General features: G+C 36.4%; 1 protein-coding gene across 1 annotated transcript in view; it reads left to right on the forward strand.

The window, feature by feature from the left end:
• The first annotated feature begins 9632 nt into the window (after positions 1–9632).
• The window catches only part of LOC131789274 (myoferlin), a 40419-nt gene continuing 37559 nt past the window's right edge, over positions 9633–12492 (forward strand). The window contains 7 exon segments of the mRNA XM_066161447.1: positions 9633–9733; positions 10422–10603; positions 11217–11280; positions 11732–11825; positions 11828–11862; positions 12147–12209; positions 12349–12399. Coding sequence (XP_066017544.1) covers positions 9686–9733; positions 10422–10603; positions 11217–11280; positions 11732–11825; positions 11828–11862; positions 12147–12209; positions 12349–12399 — 537 coding nt within the window. The 5' untranslated portion in view covers positions 9633–9685.

Consider the following 12492-nt stretch of genomic DNA (forward strand, 5'->3'; position numbering starts at 1 on the left):
ATCACATTACTTATCTCCAAGAAGAAAAAAAGAAGATGAAAACTCACCAAAAAAAATTGCCATTCAACGAAGATGTCGTGATATATCCAAATTTGGTTCTTTATTGCAACCCGTTAGCATTTCAACATAAGTAGTGACTGTTGTTTTAAGTTCCTGAAATGATAAGACTGGGAACAAGCAATAATATCCTTTGCACCCGTCGGTTAGTCTAGTCACGCATCGAACTCTGCATTATCAGCCTCGAGAAAGACATTAAACAACAAGGCTGTCCTCGTTCTGTTCATCAGTCCTAAACCTTCAAGTTCAGACCTTGTTTACAATACAGTTAAATAATGTTGATCAAGCAGCATTCCTCCTGGTTTGGCCAATAGAGTTTATTACAAATTGGACCGAACAGCCCACTGTCTCCTTCACAGCTTTACGTCGGTATGTTACGCAACGCTTATTCCATTCCCCCACCTAACCTCGAAGAGAGTGAAGCGTTGCGTGACAGCCGTTGAGGAAAAAGGAGCTTCTTATGGTGTCACGATCCGTCAATAGTTTCTACAAAGCACAATGTATAGTCTATATAGAAAATCTTTGAAAAGGGTTCAACGTTCAAATACTTTGCTTTATTTGACCGTACTTGGGAATGCCATGGTAATCTAAGAAGTTTGACGTGGTCACATTTGATAGTGCTTACCAATAATCGCTATATAAGTGTGCGTGATATGCGTCTCCGGCCATGTGATAAAATGCTAAAAAATGGAAGTATTGTGCTTGTGGCACACGCTGCATATAGACCGTGCAGTATAGGAAAGACGTCATAATTTTCTTCCAGAAAATCGGCACGATGCATCTATGTTGGATTCAGTATGAAAACAGGAATATGATGCCAAACGTTGGAAAAGAATTTTAGATTAGCTAGTTGGTAGCTATTATATGAGAAAAATTCTCCGTGATTTATAAGTTTTGAAAATCTTTCCCCAACCATCAAAAAAAAAAAAAATTTGGTTTCCTATGATCAGTTGATAATTACGAACAATTATGATTACCTCTCGTCACATTTTAATTAAGTTTTATAAATTTTTTTTGGTGGTAAAAAAAATTGAGGTGGTCGGAAACGCATGATATTTTTATGAAAACTTGTCGAATAGTATCGTGATGTCTGCCCAATGTTGTTTTTTTTTTTTTGCGAGAATGAGTTACAAAGGTGGACATCAAGTCTCGTTCTCAATAAAATGATCCAAAGTGCAAAGATATATGTAAAGAAATACCTGCTTTCCTTTCGGAGGCCGAGGCTCTTTGCTAAGACGTTGCCTCTTCTGTTTCCGTCGCTCTTTCGGGCAATGTTGCGATGTTCCCTATCTACCGTGTGAAAAGGTGAAATCTCTGAAGAGCCTTTCTTTCCTTGACCTTCACGCCAACTGTCGTTCAAAGGATTTTCACCACAGCACCGTTAAGAGGAACCCTAAGCTTCAACATTTGCTCTTCACTTTTCGAGTCTCTAAGAGTTATTTGAACTACGTCGCTGAATTCGAAAGATGCATTCTGTAAAGCAGAAGTTTCAATGTTCAAAGACTAACTGATTTGAATGCCGCAAAAGTCACACATCATTCTAAACCAAAATGGTTAAAATGGCTTCGTAATACGAATCAAATTTAGCCAGCGGATTCTATTTTAATAGGAACAATGACGGACCCTTTTTCCAATTAAGCACATTCATTGATTTAAATCTTTTGTTTTTCATTTGCCTTAGGCCGTGATTTTTTGCTGTGCCAAAAGAAAGGAAAACTGTCCATTTCACTTTGAAAATCACGAACATTTATTTTTAAAAGTTTTTTTTTTTAGCTTAAGGAGACGTTTAATTACAGTTAGTAGTTCGCCACCACCTTCAAAATAGTATTTTTTCACTCAAGCTGTAAAAATTGCACACGATAAATTGCTTTTAATCACAGTTTTATGTCACCTTAGACCGTAGCCAATCATGTTGAATCAGCGCTGCTTATCTCATTAGTTCTTCAATTGCTTATTTACCGAGGTAAATAACGGCGATTTATTGCAGCAAAGAAAAGCGTAGGTTTCGTACATATTTATTTCACTCATGTTGCAAACCTTTGTAGCGTTTTTTTTTTCTCATCGTAAAATCTCACTGATAAGACGTAAAAAGATCCATTCCCCTCATCCAAATACGCGAAATAAAGAGCAGACTTAAGGCTAGTTCCTCCCAGCATGGGAAGAGATTGTGCTGCTGGATTCCTTGACCTAATAGCCTTGTTGTGGAGTATTCAAATAATGTAAGTGCAATTATATTTCATTTCAATATTTTTTTCCAAGATATTCGACGTCAAGTCGAATGAAGACCGTTACATTTTGGTTTAATTAATTTAGCAAGTCTAATGTTGCCCAGACCTCCCTGGACCTTGAGTATTATTATTCCCAGCTAAATCCGTAGTGCGTATTTGAAGAAAAATCAAGCAAGCCCAGGCGCCGTATGACGCCTGGGAATGAAGGTGCGCAGCGAGAAAACGCCCCATTGTAAGCCTTACACATTGCCTAAGACCAGGGTTCGTACCTAACACACTGAGATTTTGAAATCATTTCCAATTCTACGAAAAAAGATTTGGTTATTTATTTAATTATTAGTCCTCTCAATTTCAACATTCTGCATTGTTTTGAATTGATTGATTTGGCGAATTGGCGAATTGTATACCCCTATCCATCCCTACTCCAAAGACCACGAATAGCCTGCAGCGCAAACGTATTTTTGGCGAGGCGACGCTTAGTATTTCTTCGCAAATAACTGATTTGGCTGCCATCGTGAATTTTAAACCAGAGGCCGAGAAAGAAATTTCTATTAGAGAGGTGGTCGCACGATTGCGAGTCCTCGTTGCTCGCTAAGTACGAGAAAGTTTAGTTGTCTTGATCTTAGAAGAAAACGACTGATAGAGATGGAACACTAGTGTGAGTTAGTTCATAATACACAACGTCTTCATAATTGTCGTTGGCTTCATTATTAAGGGGTGTTGTTCTATCAAGATTAAGGAAAAGTTGGTGTCCAAGAGAAAATAATAGTTCCATTATTTCTCTTGTTTGTGTCTTGTAAATATGTCACTTGAGATTGTATATTCCACAATAACAATAACAACATTGCGTGCACTGTCTATTCTAGTCCCATCTCGCCCAGACAGCACATCCTTGCGAGCACCTTGTCTGAATTCTCAGAATTTTGTCTACAGGTCCGACATCAAGTACGAAAAACTTCCGTTCCCGATCAAGAAAACCTTTTTAGCGGGATTTTTTTGCAGTTGTACCCCCTTACTGCCTGTTATTGAATGCCTTTGGGAGTGTGGAAATGATTGGAGAGCCTCAAATACGCCATTCAAGGTTTAGTTTTGGTCAAGTTTTCTTAACTTGTGCCAATGAAAGTTTTGATAGCCCTGCAAAGTATACGGGGTTATTGTTTTATCTCGATAACTAGATTCGCCGCGTCAAAGGCTAGCACATATGTTTTAGAACCGTTTTAACGAAAACATTGATTATTTTTATCCATATAAAATTTAGCTGTTAAGATCTACCAATAAAAACTTACCAACAAGATCTGATACTTTTGGGTCTACAAATCCTTTTTAGGCTATTGTCTCTCATGAGCAAAGAAAAAAAAAGCCCTCCTTTCAGAACCGAAAAATTGCTGCCTTTTATGCGAGCATCTTTTCCATCAAAACTCCAAGAAAGAAATTCGGAAAGAAGGTATAATTCCCCCCTTCCCATCTGTTATACATTCTACGACAACAACACAACAACACTCTTAGCCTTCGTGTGGCTGTATAACGTTTCTACTTGTGGGGGAGGGTATGGCTACATATACATAAAGACTACAACAATTTTTCTTTTTTTATTCTTAAGATAAAAGTTACAGTTTTTTTTTATCCCGTAGATAGCTAATGACAATCTAAAATGGCTGGACTCGAAAATTACTGCACATTGATATAACTTATGACATTGAAAATTCTGAAAAAAAAAATGGAATAAGGCGAAACGGGATGAACATAGCTTTGTTGTGGGAACGATTTTAAATATACAGAGGTTCTTATCGGCTTACAGGCGTATCATTAAAGCATGGAAGCTGGGGTGGTGGGTCGTATGCCTGAGTACTAAGGATATGTACCAAGAGATTCCTGATAACTTTCCCTACCCTACGCCAGACCGTTCCTTGCCTACGCTGCAAACCGTAACCGTGGCGTGTCCGTTATGGTCAACTTTTATGATATATTATTACATATGCCGATAATCAAAACATGCCCTTCTTCTATAAAAATGAAGATGATCTTTAATCAGGACTACTTAACGGAGCGCGATCAGATGAAACGTCAGTGCTGAAAAGGGATTTTAACATACTTACACTTATCATTTGCACCAGCTACCATTTATATAGCAGAATACTGCCAATACCCGTAATGTATCATATAAATGATCGTATTGTCAATGTGGACGAGAGACGCTAACCTAGGAAGTGAAAAGGCAGATGGACAGAGGAGTATCTGAAATTTTCTCATCCCGCCACTCTCCTTCGTAATTTCTATTTTTTTTCCTATGATGGTCTCGTATCTCACCCGACTCCGATCCCTCTCTTAGGTAATCTGAAATTCGAAGGTTTGGAGAATTGTTTGGTGACGGTGGTCTCTTCTTCTCGTATGAAAGCCTGCTGAGCGGAAATGAGCTCAAATTAGCTCCAGAATCTAGGAGAAAACAAACACGTAAACAGGGCGCACAAGCAGTCTTTGTATTGTCTCTGATAATGAAGAGAGAGTTAAACGAGGATATTGTTCTTACTAGAAATTTTCATTCATGGTTTATACAATCATTTGAAGATTAGTTCTTGAGAGAACACCTAACGTGTAACCCAAAATGCTCTACATAGTCACGGGTTCATCACGTACGAGGCGATTTTGAGTTCTCATCGCAAGAATGTCAGAAAGACGATACTCCGTGACGGGCCAGAGGTATCACCAGTATCACACTGTGCCAGTCATTTTCACGGGTGTTTGGTCCAAACGGCTGGCAATCTTCTTCGGCAAGTTGACGCTCAGTTTCTGAATCGTACAGAAAAACGCTTTAAATGGTTATCCCAAGATGCATATAAATGCCTTTCCTAATATTGATAGGAGATACAGGCAACCAACGTTGCGCTGCCCGTCGAGCAAGAAAGGGCAAAGGACAAATGTGGGATACACACAGATAACGCCAGTTTGGAATTTCAAGGTACACGATGATAACAGTTCGAACAAGTAACAACCGATTCATTAAATTTTAGTTATTTTTTTGTTTTTGCAAGGACATCAGAATCACATGGATTACTGATTGCTCCCTACTAAGAAGGGATTCTTGGTTGAGGGACAGCATAGACGACAAATTTGCTTTAAACAAGAGATTTTCCATTGCAAAAATCATGAACTCTCTGGGGAGCTGTTTCTGTTTTAAAAAACTCAGAACATTAATCGCGTTAGATTAATCCTTTGCTTTTGTGTTTTATTTGGTGTCAAAAATTACGTTCTATCTCAAAACTTCAAAGAAATTTTCTTGGGCGTGTTTTAATTTCGGTGTGAATTCTTTCTTCGTACAAAACACAAGGACCCGTGTTTAAATCATAGAGGCAAAGAACTGCTACCCAAAATACTATTCACAATAAAGTCGACATCACAGAATGTTTTACACACAATAGTTCAGTATCCTTCGAACTGTTCAGCAATCGCTCTGTGTCCTCACACTTCAAAATCAACACCAATATCCAGAAAGCTCATTTATCTGCTCTGTTTGACTATACTTTGTTATGCCGTTCAATAATCTTACAAAGCGCACACACTCACAACAAAAGATTTGTGATTAATCTTTATTTGATGTTTTTTTCCTTACCCCAATAAGATATGTATGAATAATTTATGATACTAAGTTATGCATTTTCTATTGTTATCCCCCTCATGCATGAAGCGCTGTATCTTATCCTCAGGGCAACATGTTTTGACATGGTGATGGCCGCGGTTGAATGCAACGTCCTCTATAGAATGCCATACTGACCTCAAAAAGTCAAAATCTGAACCCTTTAAGCTAGCCAAATGCTTCGGGTTGCCGTAAGCATTATCTTGATTAATTGTGCCACACAATGTAAGGAGGACCATTGAAAAGAGCGACCCTTATGTCGTTCTTACTTTCCAAGGTTTGTACTTCTCCGTACTGATTTTTGAGTTGGTGTATTAACAGTGCCCGTGGTTTATTTTTTCAACCATTGTTTGCCTTGAGTGAGTTGGAGCGAATTGCGCTTTTGTAAGATTGTTGTTAACATTGCATTATGACAGCATTTTAACAAGAAGTTTAAGCCAATTCTTTGGTTAAGTTTCAGGGGTAAAGAAAAAGACATGAAGTGATTAAAGATGAGCTGAACCCAGTGGAAACGAGGAGTAGCAACTGGTTACTTTTGACTGACCTAAGGACGGGAGAACCGCTAAATGTGTTATTAAATGGCCGACACGAATTTTTAACTGTGGACTAAAATAAATTTAGAGCGCAATTGTGTCATTATTAAATTTTGTTTTAATTTATATTGTTTCTTTTGTGTTTACACAGAACATTTTGAATGGGATTTAGGCACTCAGCCACTTTCATGTAGAGTGAACATTTGCGACATCGTTCAAGTCCAAGGATTGGGGAACCTAGCCATCGGACGTACAAATCGGTTAGTGTTTATTATTAATATTATCCTGGCGTTATTTCCTGGTGATATTTTCTTACAGAGTTTTCTATTTCCTTGTAAGAAATTTTATAACTCTATTTTATATCGCGTCGAATCACATATTTTAGTTTTCTAACCTGATATTTTTCTGCCTTTGCGGTTAACCTGAGCTTTGTAGTCAATTTTTATCAGCCCTATCTTTTAAAGTTATGACAGGAAGTTTACCAACTTCTTTATTTCTACTACGGCATATATTACTTATCCCAGTCAACCATTTTGATTGAGATCAAGACTTCGTATTAACTAGTTAAAATTGAGGCGATTTTTAATATCACAGGAAGTTCCGAGAACAAACGGAGTCTGATACTCAGAATTTTCACGAGTTAAAATCATATGTGTTAACATCGTTTTTCACGATTTTGAAGTTTCGCCTATTTATCACTTGGATCTCGTTGTTTTTCTTTTATTTTGCCGAAATAATCGAGCTTCAAGGCTATCTCTACCACAAGAAACCTAGAAATCAGCGAAGCAGTCTATCACTGTTTCTATTTATAGAAGATCGTTTCGCGGAAAAACCCGCGGTTTGGAGGGAGTATTGCGTGAACTTTTAAGTCGATCGAATTATCATTTTCGTTGGATCAGTGCCATGGCTTACATAGACTTTGTAATGAGTCTTCAGGAGTTTTATTGATGGCATGCTGTTCGGTAGTCTTTGGTTTAAAAACAGCGAAGCGTTAGTCGCAATTTCTATCTGCGAGCATTCGCCGCGATCGAGACAAGGTGTAAATCGAATAAAAATATCGAATACATTTATAAGTTTCGTGTCGAACATAAGCCTTTCGAAGTTTTAAAAATATGTCACGGGATTGAGGTAATTTGGACACGATTTACGGTATTTCGCGTCGGTACAAAGAAATTAAATCTTTATGATTTATTTTTCGATGCACTGTAGACTTAATCAGTCGCTTTAGTTTTTTGCCTTCTTTCTTTTTTATCTCCCAGGTGATTGGCGTTTTCGCTTTCCGTCATATGTAGAGACAATTAGCATATTTTAAAGTTTTGTTTATTCTCGTCAATCAATTTTTTTTCTGTTGTGTATAATTTTAAAAACTATCGCAGCAGCTGTGATATTTTTTAATAACTTTCGGTAGGAAAAAATTTTCGATGCAACATTTATACGTTTTCAGTTAATCTTGATTGCTATTTTTAAGAATCACGTTACGCGCGGTTCCCACGATTAAACCGCCCTCATATTGACGATATTGTTCGGCTCATAATTTATTCAAACCTACTTTTCATAGTGGGAATTTTTTTCGTAAGGTTAATTACGCAGAAAGAGAACTTTGATAAAGTTTTCCATGTAATACCACTGATAAATTCTAGCAGAAAAAAAGGAAGGAGAATTTTGTGAATTCTTGCGTTTTAAGTCTGAATGAAATAAACCTGAAATGTGAATAATCTGTTTGCATAAACTATGACGGAGAGCTGTCAGAAATAATTATTGAGATCAAACATCTCTCAATTTGTCATTAATGGCTAAACCTGACAGGGTGCTCGGAAAAATTTTGGAATTAATATTTAATCAGATTTGTCATTTATATTTGATTTTTTTTTCACTTTCGTAAGGATAAGGGTCCTTTAGTAAGGTACAAAACCACCTAAAACTGTCTGGCAGCAATTGCTATTTATACTATTCTCACTGAGATAAATTTTTAGCATGTGCTTTTTTTTCTTATCTAAAAGAGCATTATTTGATATGACCTATTGATATGAATAACCTTTATAGAAGGCATATGTTTTGGATAAAAATTCACTTCTGAAATCTGAATTAAGAAATTTGTGAGTTCCTTGGGCATTATATACATGTCCACTTCAAATTTCAAAATTATTTATGGTTGAAATAGAAGAATTTTCACCCATGTGTTATGATAAATAATACTCTATTGTAAGAAGGTTAACCTCTAAGTAGCCCATAATTAAGGTTTCTCAAGGGTATCAGGTGGCACCCACACTGGAATGGCTTAATAGTTAACCCTTAAACTCCCAGGAGTGACCAAGACAGAATTTCCCCTAACAAAATCTATACAATATCAAGCAGACAAGTAATGAGAACAAAGAAAAATATCAGTTAGGAGATTGAGTTGATCCAATATCAAATTCTCCAAACTAACATCACAAGAACAGTATGGCAAACAGTTAGGGTTAAGCAATTATCAGGACTGTTGATTAAGGGGGAATAATAGAATAATTATGTAAGTCCTTGGCCTATTCCAAACATGTTGCTTCTACTAAGATTAATTTGAGCTGGTAGTAGCATAAACACTGCAGTGGTTTTGAATTGTCAAATTAATTAATGGGAATGTTATGAAGTTTGGCCAATATCAATTCCCTTTGCAAAAATGAATTTCTAGAGCCTTGTTCTACTACTGTGCTGAAGTCAAATTTAATTCTTGAATGTCGATCAGCACAGCAATAACATGTAAGGTGTGGAACAGGACAAAGACATCTTCCCTCTCAATATTCCCCTAAGTGTGCAAATGCTGACTAGCGGTTCCCTTGATTTTATTAACAATCACATAATGGTAAAGTAAACAACAATGAAATTTCCAAATACTAATGTGAAAAACTCATCAGGCAGAATTATGGGGCAAGGGAATCCATTCTGTATAGAGCTCTGAGCCTAATGGAAATACCTTTTTTCAAGAACAAAGAAGGAGATATTTTATTTGATCTCAAAAGTTTGATTCAAAGGGTTCTTAAAAATTTAACTTAACTGTGTACTTGTATATTGAAGGGAAAGTGGTAGTTCTTGGGTGTGACTAGCTTCTTCTAAATCTGGTTAAGTTTCTAGTTTGATTTCAAGGTTAAGGTAATTTTTTTATCGGTCATGACCTCTCTTTAAACAACTTATTTTATGTAAGGCTTCTTGGCACAGCCACCGTCCCCCTGAAAGACCTTGTCAAGGACAGTAGCCATACCATGCAGGCTGATGTCAATCTGCTAGATGGTAGTAACAGGATGACACAGGTGAGTGTTTGTTTTGCATTATAAGCACTTTGTTAAGAACTTGTAATGAGGTCTTGGGGAGGGGGAGGGGGTGATATCTCAAGAGGCAAGAGATTGGGACTGGAAAGGGAAGAGAAAAGTTCAGTCAGATCTATCAGCAATAAAAATAATTGTTTCAAAGCTAAATCATTATTACCAATCAATATAGACTTGTTCAGCAGGATAAACATATAATTATTTTATGGGAGGTAACCAATTTAATACTCACTTGTATCATTTCTTTGATTCTTTTGGCATTTTTTTCAAGAGATGGTAAATCAAAAAATATATGTACTATTGTACTATCTCTGTACATTTTCTTGGAAGATCTATATCTGGAAAGTCAAGGCTGTCAGCAGTTGCAATCAGTTGATATTAATTATCAGTCATTTATTTAATGCAATTTCCCCTCTCTTAGGTGAGGTTTTTAAAACATTTTTTGATCACTGAAATAAGCTCTCCTCTTCCTCCCTCATCTATTGTGCACAGCTCAATCCTAAAACTTGCTCCTCTATCTTTATTCTTAAGTAATAATCTCCAAATGTAATTGCTTTTACATCATGGTGACTGTATTCTTGAGACATGTTGTACAGAAAATTTGATTAATAAACAGATGTAGTTTACCAATTTTGTGGGTGGAATTAATTTTTTCTCTTTCTTATTTATGCAGGCAAAGTTGTCTCTGCGTTTGGAGTATATTCCTCCCAAACCAGCCAAGGGGGTTGAAGGAGACATCATACCAACAGACGAAACAGATCTGGGTACAGAGCAAGGTGATGAATTTGGATTGGAAGAAGAAGGCATGGATGATGTGGAAGGAGGGGGTGCTGAGGGTGTGAATGATGCAGTCAGGTAATTATGAACTCAACCCTTTAACTCCCATGAGTGACCAAGACAGAATTTCTCCTTACGATATCCATACAATATCAAGCGGACAAGTGATGAGAATAAAGAAAAATATTAATTAGGGGATTGTAAGTTGATACAATACCAAATTCTCTAAACTAATATCATAAGAACTATATGGCAGACAGTAAGGTGAATTTTTTAGTTTTAAGTCAGGCTTGTAACTCGTGACAGTGTGCTTTACTGAAAGCTTGGAGATAGAATTTTAAGAGGCAAGGCAGTTGTTACAGACATTAACTGAACCTGCATAGCACAATCCTTGGCTCCTGAAGTCTTCACAGCAATTTATTATCAGCATGTAATTTGAGAATTTCAACACAATCTCAGCGCAACAGTCGTACTAAAGAGAATCTAAATAGTAGAGAAACAGCTGCAGACTTCTTTCTTTATTGTGAAAGCATCAAATTCAGGAAATTTGATGGAAGGACTTGTTTAGCTATATGATGTAGGTGACTGAACATGTCACTTGTAGCTTCTACTTTTTTCATGCTTGCATCTTATTTCAGTATTTATTGTTATTTACAAATAATTATTTATAGTACTTCCTTACATTTCACAGGAAAAAGCGTAGAAGGAGAAGAACTGCCAGGCACAAGTTGTCCAACAAACCTCAAGACTTTCAGGTAAGAATTATCACATTCAGGTTTCCACCAAATGGTTACATTAGTCAGTGGTAATGTTTTATCAATAGTGGTCCAATATACCAGAAAATTAGGTTGGTCTCTGTGTAATAAAGAATTGAGTGCTGATTAACATTCAAAATAATTTGATGTATGAGAAATTTTTGAAGCTATAGGAAACATATCTATTTCTTGAGGAATATTTCTCAAGGATATACTCTAGACAAATAAAATAAGAGAAGATGTACACTGTAGGTTAAAACATTAAATTAAATTAGAGCATTGATTTTTCCATGTACATTGGGTATGTAAGTACAAATGCCATCAGAACCATTCTAGTTTAATATTCAGTCTGGATTGCTTACTGAGATGTTCTGCTGATAGAGGAGTGTATTTGATGGCAGTTGCATCTGGAGGAAAAGTAAGATTTAACACATATGTCAAACTGTTTCAGGTTCGTGTACGAATCATGGAGGGTCGCCAGCTGTCTGGCTCCAACATAAGTCCTGTTGTCAGAGTTCTAGTTGCGAACCATACTCGCCAGACAAAGTCAAACATTCAACAAACAAGCCCTTCTATGATGAGGTGAGCTTTACTGCTTTTCTCAGATTCATTTATCTCTAGTATTACAAGCTGTTTAGAATAAGCTGACATATAGGTACTTAGTGTTTCAAGTTTTTTGTTTCATAATGTTGTCAATAAAACTTGGAACATGAATGTTTACAGCTTCCTTTTACACTTTGTATCCTAATGTAAGGAACAAGAATTGAATGATCAATTTTGACTTGTCATAATACAAAACTTCCTAGTGCTTCACAATTGTATTTAATTTAAATTAAGTCAATTTATTCTCTTATGTTTTCTTTCAGACATTTTTCTTCAATTTTCAAATGTCACCATTGGAATTATTTGATGAAATAATCAGCTTTGAGGTGAGCAATTTACAAAAGGTTGGAAAATAAGATATAACTGCAGAGCTGTCATATCCAAGTATCAGTGATTGAAGAATAATTAAAATGGGAGACAGCCTTTTTTGATGTCAATTTTTTCATGTAATTGTAACTTCAACAGGTTTTTAATTCAAGAAAACTGAGAGCCAATGCCATGATTGGTTACTTTAAGGTAGGCTGAGTCTTCACTTCTAGATCAATAAAGAACAGTATGATGCACCTACTATGTACATGTACAGTTGATCATGTCTTCTGATCATCTTGA

This window comes from Pocillopora verrucosa, chromosome 1 (assembly GCF_036669915.1).
Source record: "Pocillopora verrucosa isolate sample1 chromosome 1, ASM3666991v2, whole genome shotgun sequence".
In the NCBI taxonomy this organism is placed as follows: domain Eukaryota; kingdom Metazoa; phylum Cnidaria; class Anthozoa; order Scleractinia; family Pocilloporidae; genus Pocillopora; species Pocillopora verrucosa.